The sequence below is a fragment of the Lipomyces chichibuensis genome (assembly GCF_038497645.1).
Source record: "Lipomyces chichibuensis strain CBS 12929 unplaced genomic scaffold V1513scaffold_13, whole genome shotgun sequence".
Taxonomy (NCBI): domain Eukaryota; kingdom Fungi; phylum Ascomycota; class Lipomycetes; order Lipomycetales; family Lipomycetaceae; genus Lipomyces; species Lipomyces chichibuensis.
The window spans coordinates 217,301-236,289 of NW_027117465.1; the positions used below are offsets into that span (position 1 = coordinate 217,301).

General features: G+C 45.3%; 10 protein-coding genes across 10 annotated transcripts; 6 read left to right on the forward strand and 4 right to left on the reverse strand.

The window, feature by feature from the left end:
- Window positions 1-598: 598 nt before the first annotated feature.
- Window positions 599-2,898, reverse strand: V1513DRAFT_443803 (FYVE zinc finger-domain-containing protein). Its single transcript, XM_066897874.1, has 3 exons — window positions 2,506-2,898; window positions 1,330-2,431; window positions 599-1,280 (listed from the first exon to the last, which is right to left on the reverse strand). Exons 1-3 carry the CDS (start codon window positions 2,815-2,817, stop codon window positions 826-828), a joined length of 1,869 nt encoding a protein of 622 aa, XP_066753897.1. The 5' UTR covers window positions 2,818-2,898; the 3' UTR covers window positions 599-825.
- A 133-nt stretch (window positions 2,899-3,031) lies between these two features.
- On the forward strand, window positions 3,032-4,576 carry V1513DRAFT_443807 (uncharacterized protein). The gene is made up of 4 exons (XM_066897875.1): window positions 3,032-3,395; window positions 3,447-3,631; window positions 3,686-3,718; window positions 3,769-4,576. The coding sequence occupies exons 1-4, from the start codon at window positions 3,182-3,184 to the stop codon at window positions 4,477-4,479; spliced, it is 1,143 nt and encodes a 380-aa protein (XP_066753898.1). The 5' UTR covers window positions 3,032-3,181; the 3' UTR covers window positions 4,480-4,576.
- On the reverse strand, window positions 4,516-6,040 carry V1513DRAFT_443810 (uncharacterized protein). Its single transcript, XM_066897876.1, has 2 exons — window positions 4,956-6,040; window positions 4,516-4,898 (listed from the first exon to the last, which is right to left on the reverse strand). Exons 1-2 carry the CDS (start codon window positions 5,558-5,560, stop codon window positions 4,883-4,885), a joined length of 621 nt encoding a protein of 206 aa, XP_066753899.1. The 5' UTR covers window positions 5,561-6,040; the 3' UTR covers window positions 4,516-4,882.
- Window positions 6,041-6,585: 545 nt separating this feature from the next.
- Window positions 6,586-7,719, forward strand: V1513DRAFT_458306 (aquaporin-like protein; the record flags this gene model as incomplete). The annotated part of the gene is made up of 1 exon (XM_066899683.1): window positions 6,586-7,719. The coding sequence occupies one exon, from the start codon at window positions 6,586-6,588 to the stop codon at window positions 7,717-7,719; it is 1,134 nt and encodes a 377-aa protein (XP_066753900.1).
- A 483-nt stretch (window positions 7,720-8,202) lies between these two features.
- Window positions 8,203-9,692, forward strand: V1513DRAFT_443815 (mitochondrial K+-H+ exchange-related-domain-containing protein). Its single transcript, XM_066897877.1, has 3 exons — window positions 8,203-9,029; window positions 9,085-9,123; window positions 9,187-9,692. The coding sequence occupies exons 1-3, from the start codon at window positions 8,522-8,524 to the stop codon at window positions 9,531-9,533; spliced, it is 894 nt and encodes a 297-aa protein (XP_066753901.1). The 5' UTR covers window positions 8,203-8,521; the 3' UTR covers window positions 9,534-9,692.
- A 709-nt stretch (window positions 9,693-10,401) lies between these two features.
- V1513DRAFT_443820 (beta-glucan synthesis-associated protein-domain-containing protein) lies at window positions 10,402-12,864 on the forward strand. Its single transcript, XM_066897878.1, has 2 exons — window positions 10,402-12,537; window positions 12,598-12,864. Exons 1-2 carry the CDS (start codon window positions 10,604-10,606, stop codon window positions 12,653-12,655), a joined length of 1,992 nt encoding a protein of 663 aa, XP_066753902.1. The 5' UTR covers window positions 10,402-10,603; the 3' UTR covers window positions 12,656-12,864.
- On the forward strand, window positions 12,865-13,971 carry V1513DRAFT_443821 (uncharacterized protein). The gene is made up of 3 exons (XM_066897879.1): window positions 12,865-13,677; window positions 13,734-13,776; window positions 13,832-13,971. The coding sequence occupies exons 1-3, from the start codon at window positions 13,243-13,245 to the stop codon at window positions 13,879-13,881; spliced, it is 528 nt and encodes a 175-aa protein (XP_066753903.1). The 5' UTR covers window positions 12,865-13,242; the 3' UTR covers window positions 13,882-13,971.
- V1513DRAFT_49937 (thioredoxin-like protein) lies at window positions 13,904-15,549 on the reverse strand. Its single transcript, XM_066900527.1, has 3 exons — window positions 15,169-15,549; window positions 15,010-15,106; window positions 13,904-14,948 (listed from the first exon to the last, which is right to left on the reverse strand). Exons 1-3 carry the CDS (start codon window positions 15,298-15,300, stop codon window positions 14,041-14,043), a joined length of 1,137 nt encoding a protein of 378 aa, XP_066753904.1. The 5' UTR covers window positions 15,301-15,549; the 3' UTR covers window positions 13,904-14,040.
- V1513DRAFT_443828 (uncharacterized protein) lies at window positions 15,539-18,156 on the forward strand. Its single transcript, XM_066897880.1, has 5 exons — window positions 15,539-17,244; window positions 17,296-17,376; window positions 17,429-17,546; window positions 17,595-17,698; window positions 17,752-18,156. The coding sequence occupies exons 1-5, from the start codon at window positions 15,799-15,801 to the stop codon at window positions 17,755-17,757; spliced, it is 1,755 nt and encodes a 584-aa protein (XP_066753905.1). The 5' UTR covers window positions 15,539-15,798; the 3' UTR covers window positions 17,758-18,156.
- V1513DRAFT_443830 (uncharacterized protein) lies at window positions 17,938-18,965 on the reverse strand. The gene has a single exon (XM_066897881.1). The coding sequence runs from the start codon at window positions 18,821-18,823 to the stop codon at window positions 18,272-18,274; it is 552 nt and encodes a 183-aa protein (XP_066753906.1). The 5' UTR covers window positions 18,824-18,965; the 3' UTR covers window positions 17,938-18,271.
- Window positions 18,966-18,989: the final 24 nt, after the last annotated feature.

Sequence of the window (18,989 nt, forward strand, 5' to 3'; positions counted from 1 at the left end):
CCACTCCGTGGGACAGTTGCACTCGAACCAGGCGACAAGTACGTAACATATTCTTCACGGAACGCGGGATCGCAGTAAGGATCAGGTGTCAGTCGAGCTCGGAGTCCCATAATTCTCCTATCTGTTACATCCATTGTCACTTTTGTCGCCGCAAGGCCCGTGGTCGTAGTCCCGTTCCCCGTAGAGGACGGCGTAGGTGACGGAACATTCATGGCTGCGGTCGAGTGCGTTACATGTGTGGATGTTGTTATAAACCATGGGCCGAAATTTAGGGTCGTCTATCGCGTTTTACCTTGTTTAGCAAGACTCGAGCTTGCGGCCGACAGCCCAGGACAGAACGTCGGCTTCGCACTTAAGCCTCCTACTTAATTCGCTGTCGCGTAAGCACACTTCTCGCGGTGTTGATATTGCCGAGTGATCGAATTGCCGATGCTGGAGTTGGTTGCCGTACACGGATGGACTTGAGACAATGAGGCTTAACCTGTGTGGGCAGTAGGAGCTTGTGAGAATGTGCGATGCGGTCATCTTGAACCTAAACCCGTGTCGTGACCTTCCAGCCGTCTAGACTAGGCAAGCAGAGCGATTGCGAATAACAATTCCCACAAATCTACACCAATTTATCTATACAAAACAATAACAGTAATGCAATTTTTCTACATGTATTATATATTTACCGAAATATCGACTGCAATGCCCCATACGCCATTTGCATTAAGTACGTCCTCCAACAATTACAGTAAACCAACAGCTCCATAAAATGCTAGCCTCTGTCAAACCAATTCAAACATTATTGTGCACCTTTCTTTGAGCTACGCACATCCACTTCTAGGACTGAGCATGCTTCAATGCGTTTGGCAAACTTCGCAATGGAAGCATGTACAGCTGGAGGAGCTGCATAGCAGCCATATGCACATTAGACTGCAACTTACTTTGCTGCGCCGACGATGTCGGCATCTTCCATATGCGTTTAGCTGCCGTGTCGTACTCCTGAAAACTGTATAACAGTTTCTTGCGTACTCTCGACGCTTCTGCCAAAAGCTCATGTGAAGGTGGCTTGTTCGGATCATCGAAATTGCCGAGTAATTTCTGGAAACGCGGTAGCAGTGACTCAATTCCACGCTTGAACTCAACCATATTTTCATATACTTTGACAAAGTTCGGTTTACGTGCAATGTCTTGCGCGAATTCGCGTCGTCCGAAGACAACTGCGTGACAATCCTTGCATACACGCACACTGACAATGAAGTCTTCGAATATCCTCTCCGAGAGATACTCAGAAACTGTTAACAGTTAGAAATATTGCTTTCGAAAATGGTTGGGAGTACATACTTGCTTCCATGTCCAATACTATTCTCGACGAGCACATAGTTTCCGGGGAAGCACACACGACATTTCCGCATAGCCGACAATGATGCTTTCGTAACGAGAATGTAAACTTTTGCTCACAGTAAGGGCAATCTTGAACATTCTTGTCATCTTGCCACGCAACAATGGACTGCTCGGGCGGTTTACGATAGTTCCTTACTTGCTTCAAGTATCCGGTTGCCAGAGACGCCGCGGCAAAGGCTGCTCCCTTTGCCAATTGAGTAGGTCCAGCGCCAGTAATAGCTGGAGTACCCAGATCTTTGACACTCGGATCATTAGTTTCAATCAAGAGCTTTATTAACTTCGTCAATCGTTTCTCCAGCAAATTAGCTTCCAGATGTGCCTTCGTGACAGTTTTCCTTCTCTTCTCCGTAAACGCACTTGACAGATCTTCTATTGTGCCAGAACTATCGTTAAATCCTGGGCGACTCTCAAAGCACGAAAAGCAGACTCTCGCCCAAACACCGTGTACGGGCTCCCACTTCGCTCGCTTACTAAGTTTCATCTGACAAGTCGCATGCTCATCGCAAAAAAGCTTTCCGCAAGACCGACAATTTGCTTTTCCGGTTCTATTATTGAGAAGACGTCCACAGCTGTATTGCGCGCAATGATCATTTCCAGTCTCTCGCTGCCAATGTGCACGAGTAATAGATTCTTCAGTCAACTTCGGACTCTGGTGCACAGCCTGAGGATGTGTTCCGTTCACACCTGTTGGAGACGCAATTCTTCGGGAGTTACCGTTACTACCAGTTGGAGCGATATTATGAGGACCAACAAATGTGACACCGCCCGTCGAACCCGTCGCACCCGGCCCCGCAAAACCGGCCCCGTTGTTATATGGAACAAAGGCCGATGTATCGGGATTAACGCCCGGTGCCAAAGGCATAGTGAAACCAAGATCTGATATATCTGCATATGCAAATGTCTGGTTCAACGCCTGGACTGGAGTGAAGTTTTTGGCTTTAGAGAGATATTTCATGAACTTTGATTGCATGTTATCTTTCTCTCCCTGTTCGACATCCTTATGGTATTCGTCAAGATGGCCATTTAGCTCCGCCAGGTTTGTCTAACAAAATTGCCAATTAGAAAACATGCACATTCCATTTTAGATGTTGTGCCACAGTTGAGACAAGTACTTACCATCAGTTCATGGCATATCGGACATATCGGTTGATCTGAGCCGTCTTCGGCCCCACCCGATACTTGAGATGTAATAGTTGATGGCGGTATAACAGCAGGTAGCTGGAAGTTATCCCCACCGATAACACGTCGTGGTTTGTGAGATGCATGATTCGTTAAATGTTGCTTTTTAGGTCGGAGTGTTTCGACGACTGTGGTCCCCGAAGCCACTGACGAGATTGACGCTATGGAGGGGACAGGGGAAGTAGAAAGAAAGTCCCTGCCAATAGGCGAGAAAGACCGATCTCGCAAATGACGATTAGGAGACGCCATGACACGAACAAGCACGATCCGTTGAAGTGATAGGCGAGAAATCTCAAGTTGTAGCCTTGAAGCATGTCATTTCAACGCACATCTCAATGCAGCTACAGCCAGAAGATTCCCTAGCTAAGGTGCTAATTTAAAACAAAATTTGAAAGTTATGTCAGGTGGGCACGTGCACTCTTGTCATGGTTACGATCGCACGGACAATGACGGATAGCACAGAGTTAAGCCGCATTGACGTCGCCACCATTCGAGATGTCTCAGTTGTTCGTGATGTTTAGTTGATGTAACGTTCTACATATGCATGTATAAATGCTGAATCTGAGTCTATGGCATATCCAACTCTGAAGCGGATCTCGAATATAGTGTAAGGATGGAATATCTACAGGACGGGAAGCTATCAGATGACTCCAGGCTTTACGATCCGAGAAGTGATGATTGCTCTCGTGGTCCGTTATCATTCGCAGAGCTCAACAAAGGCGGACCGTTTGTCATGTGTGCAGATAAAATCGAGGGGAGCTCATCGCCGGCAAAGTTTTCAATTAGTATAGTCGCTACTGATGGCAAGAAGCCATATTCAGCTCTCCGTAAGTCCTGAGTCCAATTTGTCTGAAGAGCGACCAACTGATCCAATGAAGTCACACCTGCAGTGGCTGAGAAAATACGTAGTCGCAACAATTTGATTCCTGGTGATGAATGGGCTAGTTTATTGTTGTGGATTTTTGTACATGAAGACACGTTCAAGAGTGGCGAACTACGTGAGAAGTATGAATATCCTCTTATATTTCTAAAAGGACTGAAGGATCACAACAAAACTTATCTGGTACTACTTGCTCTGTCCTGGTTTGGATTTAATTAAGTTCTAATTGACATGTAGATATCAATTGAACATTACGTTGATTGTTTTACGGTATGTGGGATCGTCATCTGGGATAACTTGAAATGCTTACACGACAATAGAATGTGCTCGGCACTGTCGAATTCAAATATGACGACAATCCGCTAATCAGTCCAATGCGCTGGGTCTCAGATTCTGTTAGGGAATATATAATTGTACAAAAACAGCTCAGGGACTCAAAAAAGGAGCTAGCCATCGCCCAAAAGCAGATTGACAATCTAGGCAATCAAATTCAGGAGTTTTTAAAGAAAAAAGACGAGAGCGAAATATTAATTTTGGAGAAAATGCGAATATTGCTTAATGAAAAGAAGCAAAAGATCCACGAACTTGGTGGAGATGCAGACAAAGGGCTGGATTTCGAATACAACGTAAATATCAAAGAGGAGCGACCGACGACACCAAAGAAGAGATTCCGATCAACCAGAACATCACGACAATCCAAATCGAAAAAAAGAACAGCTGTGGAGGATGATAGCGGCAGCGAGATTGATGAGACGTCTCCTCATACGCCAAAATTCAGAAGCGAAGTAGCTGATGGTCTGCTGCGGCAAAGCCCACTCAGCGGCACACAAAGGCCGTGGAGGCGAGCAAATACCATATCCAGTAGCCAAACAGCGTCACCTACAAAGAAGTCCAGTGCCTCAGATAAGGACAGTCGGGACAGAAGTAATTCTAATGGTGGCAAACCATTAAAACATGAAAGGAGCGAGTCCGCTGATAATATGAGTACCGAGTCGGACGTAGTCACCGAACAATCCACAGAGGATGGTTAGTATGCAGAACATATCATGCTGACTATTGCGCAAACTTTCTTTTGTAAATATTAAAGCTATGTTTTATTGTACAGTAATCTTACTTACAGTAATCTTGCTTCCGGCCGCAGTACATTTAGTTTCACGATGTCCCATTTAGCGTATGCTTACAACAAACCAAAAAAAAGATGCCGTCTATTCCTTCCTAATCGGACATTCTCCCAATTCTGCGACTGCACCTGAATCACAGCGTTAGCCACTAGTTACTAATGGCCATATCACCAATCCGCCGCCGTCCCAGGTGCAAAGTCACACCAATACATGTCGAAACTAGCATATTGCGTGACCCCGACCATCTCCTTGTATTGAGTTCTTCTAGTAGTGGCGGAGGTGGATTCTATAACAGTGAGATAAGTGAATCCGCTTAGATAGTTGTGCGGCTACACACACCGTTTTAGCTAGGTCAAAACATCAATGAAAGCATTTAGAATGCTCACTACTTCCTTGTCGTCTGGATCCTTGAACCACTATTCATAAAAGCCCATAAAACTTCCTCCTCTTGGCCGTCGAGATCGCGATCCAAACGATCAATTTCTTTAATCATCTCGAATTCAGCAATTGATTCTCGTTCTTCCCATTCAGCGTCGCAAATATTGTGGTCGTCGCTAACTCCATCATACACGTTGTCATCTTCATCATAGTGTCTCGGAGAGTCGGCAGTACTGTCTGTCCAATCCGGATCATTTTGGTCCTTGTAGTCCTCCTCGTCTTCCGGTAAATTCTGCGCCATATGTTGAGTCGCGTCGTTAATTTCTTCTGAAAGATCGTCTTCATTCTCAGCTAGATGGATGCTAGGTATCTGCTTCTGGTCAAGTTTTTGCTTAACGAAGTCAAAATAATGGGATGGCCGTCGAGAATTTTTGTTATTAGTATCGTGCTTTTGCTGCTTATTCTTATGCTTAATCTTTCTCTTCTTTTTTCGATTCTGGTCGTATTGCGAATCCTGTGACTGGTCCACCTGAACGAAAGTATATGAATGTAGTTGATTGCTTTCCGTCGCATTAGGCCCGTCATCATCAGCAATCTCCAATTTGCCGGTCATAGCAAGATCGTATCATTGGATCTTGGGGCCCACTTAAACGTAATAGGCCACTCAGATTCGCTAAAATATAAATGAGAAAGCAACTTCAGCAATCTACAGAGTCGCGAAGGGCATCTCGAGGGATAGGGCTCCCATAGTTATCACGTGCCGATACCCACATCGACATCTGATTTAAACATATGTGCAATCGCTGTAATGGTGATTGCGTTACGAATGGCTGTCGCCTTTCCCAGACTGCAACATGCCTTCTGACATTTGGTTTCCAAAGTCAACGATGTATAGTTACTGTTCATTTCTAGAGTCAACAATGCTTTCATTCTCCTGTGAATTTTGATCCGAGATTTGTAACTGTACTGAAGCAGATGAACAGCGACACCTAAACCGAAGACATCAGTGAAATATGGGCGCAATTAATTAACCTAAATTTAGGTTTGGTTTATGCAGCACCTGTCCAATATTTATTGGTATTGCCTATGCTCTATGGGTCCACATATTTGAGTAGAATGAGCAGCTTTCGAATGTATAAGCCGGAGAAACCTTCGAAATAAGCTTTCGGGAAATGGCTGTCAGGGCTGTTGCGACCTCTGTACAAATGCGCGCGGGCCATGTGGAAAACGGCCCTGAGAAGGGACCACCCTACCCGGAATCCTTTAATTGGCTACAACCTCAAAGGCTCAACCGACGTTGTAATTGGCGCTAGCGTCTGTCGTGGCACGTTGCTGACCGAGTAGGAGTGTTGATTTTCGCTTCCGGCATGTCGATGTTTTTAGCTGATGCACATTGCCGCCAGTTTTAACATAGTCTGAGACGGAATCGAAAGCACAACCACCCGCCGGTTTTAGCATAACCACCACGTATATCCGCAGCCATGACAGCGCTCTAAATTCGCACGGAGCTGAAAGAGCAATCATTGGTCTAATTTTTTCGTTTGCTGCAATAACTACTGACAGCGATTGGTGGTATTGGTCTGCTGTCGATTTTATAGTCTTTGTCAATAGTCGTGAACATCCAATCCACATATGGTCATGGAAAAGGCGAGTGCAAACCAGGGACTTGCGGGAACGGGCATGTCTAGTGCCGAAGACAGCAACTGCTCGTCTACTCCAGCATCTGACTTCTCTTCCAAGGGACTCTATAAGCATGATCAATCACCTGCTCCAATGGTGGAGCATGAAAACTTTCTTACTCGTCCCGATATTTGCGGCGAAGACGAGGAAGATATAGAAGCTGAAGAGAGACGCCGCCGCATCAAGGTGTCACAATACAAGCAGTTCCGTCGAGATATTCGAGAGCCGCTTTCTGAGATGCTTGGCAGTGCTCTTCTTATCATTATTGGAGATGGCGCTGTGGCCCAGGCATTGTTGTCGAATTATCAGATGGGTAACGAGATCTCGATCAACCTGTGCTTCGGCTTCGGTCTTACTATGGGTTATCTAACAGCGATCGCTGGCGGAGCAGCCGGACATCTGAACCCAGCTATTACACTAACGAATTGCATTTTCCGAGGATTTCCGTGGTGGAAGTTGCCAATTTATGTTTTGGCGCAGGTGATGGGATGTGGCGTCGGCGCTGCTTGTGTCTTCGGCATTTATAGGAATGCGATTACTACCTACGATGGAGGCCAACGACAGGTGACTGGTCCTTTGAGGACAGCTGGTATCTATTGCACATATCCGGTCAGCTTTCTTGACTTGCCCGGTCGTGCAATGCAGGAGTTCTTCGCGACTATTGTTTTGGTGTTCTTCGTAAATGCTGTCGCATGCCAGTCCTCCCCGCGTTTGCCTTACAAGCTTCCTGCGGAATGGAATCTTGTCCGTGCGTTGGTGCTTGGGCTTTCATTGTATGGTATCGGCGCCTCCCTTGGTTGGCAGACTGGATATGCCATCAATCCTGCCCGTGATTTTGGACCTCGATTAGTTTCATACATGGCTGGATATGGACGCGAAGTTTTCACAACAGCTGGACATTACTTCTGGATTCCTATAGTGATGCCCTGCGTGGGTGCCATTACGGGACAATTACTTTTCGATTTCATTGTGTATGAAGGCGAACACGATAATCTCGTCACAAATCCCATGATGGCAGTCAAAAAATTAAAGGAGAATGTGGTAGGAAGTAAGAAAAGGCCGGAGGCCGATATTGAGATGAGGGGATATTGATGGCTAGTTAGACTTTCTAAGGTAGCATCTTTGCATATTTTTTGGGAAGTGTCATAAGATGCTTACTGGAGCATAGTTTGGTTATTATCCTGTATTTTGTTCATTGCGTTTCTTCTGTGGTGTTGAAGTACGGCGGGATATTATACATTGGGCCCAATTGTTAAATGGATGCATTATATATATACTAGGTGTCAACGGGCACTTAACTCTTCGCCGGTTCGCCCTCATTTAACTTTAACAAAAGGGAAAGAAATACGATTCCCGCACAATGTACTGTATATGCAATACGGTAGGTTGGCCTGGACGTTAAGGGTTTAGGCAAAATTATCGTCCTTGCGGTCTTACGGGACTGCCAATACTTGGTCATGGCTCTGGACTGTGGGTCCCAATAATAAGATGAAGCTGAAAAGGGGTCTAACTGGTGAAAGTTACCCGGTAGACGCGGCTCGCGTAGTAGCGGCGTATAGCGGACTCAGGCGACGAAACCCATGACGCATTATACAATTGGCTCGATCGCGTCCTACAATTTTCAAAGCAACTGAGGGTTTCCCAACGTCACATGCAGCGATCTTTAATCTGTCCGAACGATTATAATAGTAGGACATTCAAGTGCAATTTGCAATAGATTCACGCAGCGATCGTTAAAAGCGTCGACCTATTAAAGTCCATGTTCGGATTTGGTGGCCATACCTACTTTACTCGTCTGGATTGACAGTCTATAGCCAAGAAGCCACAATCATTTAGAAAGATATATTGGATTTTTGTCTGCTAGATTGGCTCGCTATTTTAGATAAATTAGACAATGCGGATCATCATTCTTCCCCTTTCGACGTCTTCGCGACTCATTATTACACAACGGATTGCGTCACATCCGTTACCGCCACGAATCGACGATCGATTAGCCCAACGCGCCCATATCATTTGGTCAAAATGGGAGAACTCTACTACGTGGTGGAAGATTAAAGTGACGAAATGGGGAAATGCGGCAATGGATCGGATCTCTTACGACGAATGGAGCTTGAAAGGCGTCCCTCGTTCGCCGTTTGGGTTGTTCCCCTCGCGTCCAAAGAAATGGTGGGAGTTCTGGAAGGGCAGTGACGATTTGAAAGATAGAGAAGCTCTGATGGGAACAAAGCGAGTACCATTACTTTACCCCCCACATTTGATTAAGGAGCACGAGGCAGTGGAGTCTGTCCGCCAATTAGCAGAAAAAGGACTGCCATACCACTTCAAGTACATGTTATTGAGTCTAGTAGGCGCCCCGTTAACGTTGCCAGTTGCGTTAATTCCTCTAATTCCAAATATTCCTGGTATGGCGCTCCCCCGGATGATACTGCTGTTAAGTTTACGCTGACACCTTGGTAGGATTTTATATGTTATATCGCATATGGTCTCATTGGAAAGGTAGGTTACTACTATTGTGTTGATATTATTCGTTGTGTCTTGTGCCTAATACTTGTACGACAGCTTGGGAGGGGGCCAAACTGTTGAAGCGGATAGTTGATGAGAATAAGTTGGTGTTAGAACCGAGTCATGCGATAGAGATAGTGTACCACAGTGAAGCTCCGATAATTGTGGACATGCCCGATAGTCCAGAGGGAGAGAAGATGTTACTACAGGACTCTCAAGTAGCCACGCTGGCTAAAGCAATGGATGCGGAGGAAGTGCAAGCGGAACTTCATCGTGCGTTGGCTCAGGTGCGGGCACGGATAAGGAAGGAACTGGAAAAGAAGGAGAAAGAGAAAGAGAAAGAGAAAGAGAAAGAGAAAGAGAAGGAGGAGGAGGAGAGGAATAAGAATGGCGACGCGGCCTAAAAGATATGTATAGATGACGAGCGGGGTTTGTTTATGCATGGGTTCTGTTGAAGAGTCGTGCGTGTTTGGAATTCCACATTGTAGATAGTTATGGTAACAGTTACCGCTGTGGTGCAGGATTTGTATAGTTATGCATAATTATATGTAAATTTTATTTTACTCTTCCGTCCTTAGAATGATAAGAATTAGATATAGGATGCGCAAAACGGAGACACGCGAACGAAAACGGAGAACTGTTAAGAACTAGTCTCGTCCATTGACAGGTTAATTTATTATCGATGGCTCCTTAGCGAATCGCATAAACGTTGAATAGGGCGCGATTGTTCTTAGTCAGTATTTAGATCGGCTGCTAATATGTAGAAGCAGTAGAACCCCGTTAAGCTGATGCGATGTTTGCATGCCACAACTTCGTATCGGCCTAGCGAGGTTATCATTTTGTTGAAATAGACTTTCAAGCACTAGCGTGAAATTTTGCAAGGAAACAAATCGGCTTAACGGGGTTATCGGTTTATAGCGAATCGGCCTAGCAGGTTCTACTGAATATACTTCGTTACGATTGAAGGACGATGAAAGGGGACAGAACACATCAACTCCCGGGACGCGTTGGTTTGCATTCGCCATGGCCAAGCGCAATTTTAATTAAGGAGGTGAGACGTGCACCCAAACTTCGAGCAACCCGTTGCAGAGCTTTGGCAGCAGATTCCCGGGTAGGATTGGCATCTTATTATGGTACGCATTTTCCGCATTGGCCAAAATAACTCAGATAGTTGACAGGTTAAATTGCATCCCCAAGATACTCCAGCGGCTTCTATTTTTGGCGCACGTGATGCAACGCCCTGAATAATTCAGGAACGAAGCAATGTTCCGAGAAGAATAAGTCGACTCAAGACTAGCAGCTTCCGGATTACTGTACCATCTCCTGACGAATCGTTCTTGACCAACCTTACTTTTAACATACGGGACAATATCAAGAGAATCGAGCGCAAGTGGCTTTCTTGCGAACCAACTGGTGTTCCAATTTGTTGACCATCGTCCCCTGCATTGTGCCTTTTAGTCTTCATTCATCCGCTATGGTAGCCAACAGACAGTCCCTCAACCCATTTGCCTCGCCGGCTCAATCAACGACGGACTTGTCCGACCGTGCGTCTATTCAGTCTGACTTCTCTGCGACTTCTGAAATCGCCTTGTCGCATATGAATCGCGACGGCTCATCGGAGAATGCTACTCCCTCCGCCAGGGCCGCCTTCCAACCTGCGCACGGCGAACACGTTCACAATTCTCGACAGGCTGTATTCTCATCGTCATCATCTATATCTTCATTATCACAGCATTCGTCGTCGCCGTCAGCATCCTCATCAGCGGCATTTGACCGTTACAATCCGTCCAGGCTCTCGGCTGCCAACGCGTCGCCATTAATAGGCGCTTCCCATTACGCATCGTCGCGAGCGTCATCTTCATCATACATATATCCTCATGCCCTTGGCGACCCTACGTCAGCTCAAGGCGCTGTCCAGAACGACCCCGACTTTTCGCCATTTGGTGGCTACCCGGTCTCCTCTTTTCCCCTGCACATCGACGAAAAAGAAGCTGACGACTACATGCACAACCCGGACCCTATCCTTGACGCTGAAGAGAACGCTAAATGGGCCGGGCTTGACGCGCGTGGTTTCACTACTTTGTTAACGCTGTTGGTTATGGTCCTGGGTGCTATTGCGGTGTTCATCATCCTGCCAGTCCTGACTTTCACTGGTCACGCTGGTGTACCGCACAATAGCTCACCGGTGACTGACCCTCTGTCATCCTATAAGTATGGCATTTTGAAGGGAATCAGGACTTCTCTTGTTGATCCAGATACGCCCGCTTCGGCATTGACCCGCTTAAATAAGGATGGTAAGACCATGAATCTGGTGTTTTCGGACGAGTTCAACAAAGATGGCCGGACATTTTATAACCAGGAAGATCAATTTTGGCAAGCCGTTGATATTCATTACGCAGCTACCAATGACTTGGAATGGTACGAACCTGACGCCGTTACAACAGCTAATGGAACTTTGGTCATTCGGATGGACGCATTCAAGAACCACAACCTTGAATACCGGTCTGGCATGCTACAGTCATGGAATAAGTTGTGCTTTAAGGGAGGAGCAATAGAAGTTTCTGCCTCTTTGCCTGGTAACGGTAGCAAGCCTGGTCTATGGCCTGGTATTTGGACCATGGGTAACTTAGGCAGACCGGGCTATCTTGCAACAACAGATGGCGTATGGCCCTACGCTTACAATGAATGTGACGTTGGTATTACTCCTAATCAGTCGTCAACAGATGGTATCTCCTATCTTCCAGGTCAGCGTTTGAACTCTTGCACGTGTAAGGGTGAGGATCATCCAAACCCAGGTACGGGACGTGGGTGTCCGGAAATAGATGCATTGGAAGCAACCAGTGGCAATATCAATAGTACGTACCAAGTCGGTTTAGCTTCACAATCATTGCAAGTTGCTCCATTTGATATTTGGTATATGCCAAATTACGACTTCATCGCGCTCCACAACGTAACTACCACATCGATGAATAAGTACGCAGGGGGTCCCTTCCAACAGGCTGTTTCCGGCGTTACTATTCTAAACAATGACTGGTACAATTTTCAAGCGTTTCAGAAGTATGGCTTTGAATATGAGCCTGGAACAGAGTCGGGCTACATTCAATGGGAAGTTGGTGATGCGCCGACGTATACCCTCTATGGCCAAGCTCTTGGTGCGAACGGTAATATTGGGCCTAGACAAATTTCAGAGGAACCGATGAGTATTATTTTAAATCTGGGCATTTCGGACTCATGGGCTTATATTGATTGGCAATCGATTTATTTTCCAGTTTTTATGTATATTGATTATGTCCGAATATATCAGCTTGAAGGTAATGAGATCACCACCTGCGATCCGGAAGGTTATCCTACCACCCAATATATCAGCAACCATCCGGCTCCGTACGCAAATTTTAACTACACTTCCTGGTACATACTTGAGGTCTGATTCCGATGAGTTCTTCTGACTTGCTAACGAATTGATTCTAGGAGTGCTGCTGGTTATGATTTCCCCAAGAACACATTGATGGACGGTTGTTCGATGTGAACTGACGATTTACGGCTACGCACGGCATATGGCATTTTCTAATACATTTGTTTGATGGAATTGTATGTATTGTTTAGTGTTTTATTTTCTGGTAGTGCATGCTTTTATCACGGAATAAATATTGTCACGTTGTTGGGCGTAAAATTGAATTATTAGACCTATGCTTGAATTTTGATTTGTATTTCTATAGAATAAAGTTGGATGGACTCAAATAAACTGAAAACATGTTTATTGTACACGAATACTAAAGTAGTTCTTGATGTAGGAGTTCAATCTTAGTTATTGTGGCGAGCAATAGTCAGAGTGCATCAACCGACGTCTTTCGTAGACGCATTGTCGGTGGTTTTGATATTGATTGGTGTTGTAAACAGGGGCAACTCCAATTATAGTCTCCATGGGTACCGTCAACACACGTTAGTCCACCGCGAGCAAATATTCATCCTACAATGACCTAAGGAACTGCATGTCAGGAGTATTTACATTGGAGAATCGAAAACCGCAACTATATAGCAAATGATTGCAACCAAATCTGTATGCGAATTCCGGCATATTAACTCGTATTGTTGATCCGGATTAACACTATCACTATGACTGACCAAAGCTCAATTAAATCAGGACACGACTCAACAGTTGTATCAGACAAATACGCTCCACGCGAATTAATCGAGCTTACGAGTTCTAGCAAGTCAAGGCGGAGCGAGAATGCGAGCGATGCTACCGGCGGTGCCACCGAGTCGAGCAATAGCTGTCCTGCAGACGAACCTAATGGAGACTCAGACGACGGTGAATCGGTCAGGTCATATGACGCCGGAGATGAATCGAGGCCGAATGGTTCTTCAATTGAGATGGATCGGTCGGAAAGTGTCCTGACTTCGCTTGAGACGGAACCGATACTGAGGACTCAAGCGGGAACTGCGAGAGGGGAGAAGCCTAAATTTAAGAGCAGAGACCGGTCTATGCCAGTAGCCGTTATCCAGACGGAAGAACTTCAAGTCGAGATACAAGGATCAATTGACCAGCTGGTAAGTTTGAATATTGGCCGATGCGAAGTATACAACATTCTAAAGTCTTCCATTAGAGCACCAGATTTCATAATGCAGCAACGGAGATGACAGCTAAAAGTTAGTTTCTGCACTGTTTCTCTGCGGAATAGGCGACTAATATTCTTTCTAATAGTGGACGAAATACTGCGGCGCATAGATGATATGGAGAGGGTTTTACATTAAATAACCTTTGGGTGCGATTATGAAGAGTATTATGGTGCATATGTGTTGTAGAGGCTAATAGAAACGGAAGAACCTATTTATTGACCTAGAATATGGTATACCACACCAAGCTTAGATTACTCGGATATTTCTACAAAATGCAAATTTTCCGACCATAACTTACAACTCATCCTTTTGCGCGGGCTCTTCTTCAGTCAAAACCGGTTCCGATAACTTTCTAAGAATGTCCGACAAAATGTTTTTTCTAATCTGAAACTGGTCAAGCTTCTCTCTAACCATTGCGGCTTTTTGGATTATCGTGTCCAGACGTTTGACCTCAGATTCAAGGTAGGTTGAGCCATTCGCAGCAACCTTCTCGACGACCTTAGCGTAGTATTTTGAGAACGGAGCAATGGACTTGCTCGCAATATCCTTGGCATCCGCAATAGCAGTAGCAGCAGTGTCACCCGAGACTCCTTTGAGTGAGGCAATGACTTCTGCGAAATCTGAGTCAAGTCCTGCTTCAGTGTCCAAACCACCATCCGCAGTTCTATGTGTTCCAACCTGGATATTGATGTACTTCACGAAATCCTCGACGGATCTACCGGAGTTATAGTCCAATGGCTGCGTGGTTCCCTTCGGGAATAACTTAATTGTCGGATAACCAGTCACGCCGTAATCCTGAGCAGTGAATTGAGCAGCTGGATCAGAAGTATCCATCTTTGCAATTACGACGTCCTTCTCAGGCGCGTAGACGTGTGCAAGAGTCTCATAGGCTGGCGCCATAGCCTTGCAATGACCACACCAGTTCGCAGTGAAGGCAACTAAAACGTCCTTAGTGGGATCAAGAACTATGTCCTTGAAATCATTATCCTTCACCATGACAACCGCAGAAGGGGGGGTCTTTGGCTTGCCAGGAGATTTAAGACCAGTCTTTCCGTTTACGAATTCCTGGAAAGCATCGAGGCTTCGACCTTTGTCGTATGGGATCGGATCCCCGCCGTTTCCATCGAAAAATTTGATCGTTGGGAATCCCTTGATATCGTACTTCTTCCCAATCTTGCGGTTCACGTCCGCATCAATTTTGGCTGGCGATAGTAAGTTCTCGCGTTCAATTCTAAAACAACATTATGAAACAAATAGCCTTACCAATTTGAATCTTGTCTTTCTTGGACGCATAGGAGTCGGCCAATTCTTCATAGATAGGCGCTAAATTCTTACAATGACCACACCAGCTAGCGTAGAACTAATAGGAATATAACGATTAAAATCCTGCACTTGTTCTACCTCCGAATCATGTCGACTTACCTCGACAAGGGATGGCTTTCCACCATTCACGATCAACTGGTCAAAGTTCTTCTCATTCAGCTCCAAAACATTGCTAGCAGAAACCGTGGCAACGGCCACAGCTAAGAAAGCAAAAACGCGAATGAAACGCATTGTCCTAAAATCTCAGTAGCGGACTCTCAGATTGGTTTGAGATTGGCACTGTCTACAGCTATTCAACTAACGACGAGATCCTGGGGACCATTGGACATTTGTAACTTTCGTGAGATACATCCCACGCCTGACTAAAGGCCGCCTCCGTTACCGGGTTACAGTAGTAATCAATTTATCATCAATTATTGATTATTAATCCTCTTTCATGTCTACAATTGCAAATATAATCTCTAGTGCTAAACCTCCATCCATATTAACTGTCCTAATCCAATCTTGCTCGCCTCCATGTCCCAATCGTTCGATTTAGAGGCAGTGACCATTTACTAATGACGTACCTTGGGTTCGTAAACGCCAGATCGCCGGATGCTTATGTGTTTGAGAAGCGGGTTTTGTGTCGCCGCGGAACTGTTAACCATGCTACAACTTATGTAAACATTGGGTCCATTTGATGAGGCAGATATAGACACGTTTAGTCGGGCCGACCTTTTAGACCTAGAAATGGCTTTGAACTGGCCCAGTTTGACTTTGTCCGATGAATACGCTATCCGTTCACAAAGAGATTTGACACTTAATGTGTCTATTGACCAGCTTGTCAACCTGGCGATCAATCTCAACTCAGTTCTGTTGGAGCCTTTAAATTATACTTCTGACACGTTGTCCAATTTTGCTACGATAGTAAGGAGGGGTGCCACTCGAGTATTTTTAGATATATACTGGAATAGTCGGACGCGTATTTGGCAATTGTGTCCGTTCATACCAGACAATTCATCATCAGGATTTAACGTGACTGCTTCTGATAGCAACGACAATGCGATATTTGTGTACGACGGCAAGGCGTATACATGCGATACCACAATTACGTTTTCAAAGTTCTTGTCTGACGTCCTCAGAAATCAATGGATCGATAGCACCGACGACAATTTGAATGCTCAGACGATTGTATTGACCATGAATCTCCGGTCGGCAAAAGCTGCCGCGATTCTCGGTATTGGCCACGAAGGATCTGACGCCTCCAAGGTGAATCAGGCGACGACAAGCATTCCCAATCTTCAATCTGGAAGCGCCACCTCAACAGCCGCTTCAGCAGTAAATACAGATATCATAACCGAAGATGATTTTGACAACTTGGCTGTTCAGATAGACAACGCTTTGAGAAAATATGTTTATACTCCAGTAATGCTTAATTTGGATCGATCTAAAGCATTGACGTGGAATGACACTGGTGCGTCAAGCCAAGGATGGCCGTTGTTGGAAAACGTATTGCTTAAGGACTTTTATCGCGTTCTGTTCTCATTTGGTGATATTGAAGTGCCAAGATCAGAATACGATACAAATTTGGATGCTGATTATATTTTCAGTAACGACGATATCCCTTATTCCGGTACTGGGGTTATCTCATATACATCAAAATTTTCATCCTCGGAACTTAATGCTATAACTTCGCCGGTGTGCACCATCAGCAATGGAAACGATATCTCCATTACATCTACTGGTGCAGCACTTAAGCCATCATGGCTAATTGCATCAGATACATCCGCTAATCCGTTCTCTGCAGCGGCTATGCTTCAGTATATGAAATGCGGATTTAGTCCTGTTCTTAATGCGACACTAGGCTCTTCCAGCGACATTTTACAATACGTTATCACGGCTTTAGAGTCTAGTAGATGGTCATGGATGGCTGGACAGCCTACGGAACAGCCAGATTCAACGCCGACTAATGGCGCGACTCCCATCACTGGTGGTTCTGGCGATGTCCAACGGTGTGCAGCTCTAACAGAGAGTGGGTGGGCAGTGGAGAATTGCTACTCGAAATATAAGGTCGCGTGCCGCGTGGCTAAGAGTCCTTACAACTGGACACTATCTCAAAAGAAAGTCTCATACTACGATGCTATTGATGCATGCACAGGAGATACAGTATTAAGCTTGCCGAGGACAGCTCTCCAGGTATGAGATGCATTTAACTGGACACCATGCAAAGCTGAGATGTATTTGTAGAATACTATGTTACAGATATTGCGGCAATCTGACGTCGGCTCTGATCCTGTCTGGATTGATATGAATTCTATAGAACGAGCGGTATGGCAGACACTGAGGATTGCAAGCTGCTGACAACACTGACAAATTGTAGAACTGCTGGGTATCTGGAGGTCCGGGAGCAACATGCATCTATAATAGTGCACATCGGGAGTCGATTGCAGTTGTTGTACCCACTATTGCCGCAGTTGTTGTCGCTGTACTGTTAGCATGTAAGTCATTTACACTTACACGTCTACCATGAGTTTAACAATTGGTAGTGACATTGTGCTCGAAGCTCTTGGGATGGAAACAAGTTAAAGCCCGGAGAAAACGACGGCGAATTGTTAAGAAGTTTGGCGAGATGGAATACGATGGAGTGCCGGTAAATACATATTTGCAGAATCCCGCGCGAGACATAAGCTAATAGACGTGTAGTCATGAACTGAGATTTCTTGTCATCTCTTCTATAGATTCCGAGTTTTCTATACGCGAAGCCACACATGTGAGTTTTCGGGGCAAACGCCTGTCGAATTTGCATGGAAGCGTTTCTATCTTCAAATTGCTCGCAAAAGTTGCATGACAGTTGTCAAGGCTAACGTGGGAGTCGATGATAAACACAATCGTTTCTTGATTCAGTTAGTTCCCGTGTGCGATGTGCGGTAACAGGAAGATCTTGTAACAGGAACTACAGTGTCGCGTGGTCTATAAAGAACTTCAAAAGTGAACTGTAGCTTCAGTCCGAATATTACTGTAGTCACGATAATGTAAGGAAATCCTGGGATCTACCTTGCAACCGCTATTAGGATATAAATCAAATAGAAATTATTTGCAATCTCTAGCCGCCATATTATTCAAAACTCAATTTCCATCATTTACACAATTCTTATAACAACCCTAGATACCCCGAAGCTGATGATATCTACTATTTCTTATGAATAATAGAAGGAAATAATGTCTAGGCAGTTCCGCTCTTAATTAATTCGATAACGTCATCAAGACCATCCTTCATAAGGGACTCCTCAAGATAGCTAAGCATTTCATCCGAAATCTCCACGGGGGCATTTCGGCTAGTAATCCTTGAACCGTAATTGAATTCTTCGATAGGAGTGGGCACGTACGAAGCCATCCGAATATCATCTTCAGGGAGGGAAGATTCATTGACATTAACGGTTACCCCGTCTTCGGGATCGGTATACTCCTGGACCTCGAACGCCTTCAAAATCTCCTTCGCCATCGCCGTGTAGTACTCGCGCCTCTCGGTGATGTAGGCAATTCTGCTCTTGTATTCTGGAGAGTGGAAATCAGTGGGAGCGGTGGCTTTGTAGAACGCTAATAAAGCAAAGGTCGCCACGGGCAAACCAACGATCCATGGGTCTATCCCCTTGTAGTATTCTTCCGAAGTACCAGAAGACGCATATCGTCTAGCAGTAGCCAATGAGCTGCCCGGAGCTCGGAACACAGCACGACTGAAGGGAGTGGTTCGAACGGCTCTGCTGAATCGCTGCATGTTATTGAATATAATTGTAAATCGATAAAACCAATTATAGCAAATGGCCCGTGGGGTGTGGTCTTGGTGCTTCTGCGTAGATGATTGATGAGGAGCAACTAGTGGAGTAACAGCCGCCAATCAAACTTGCGGCAGTTGAGGCCTGTAACGTGATTTATCATTGGCC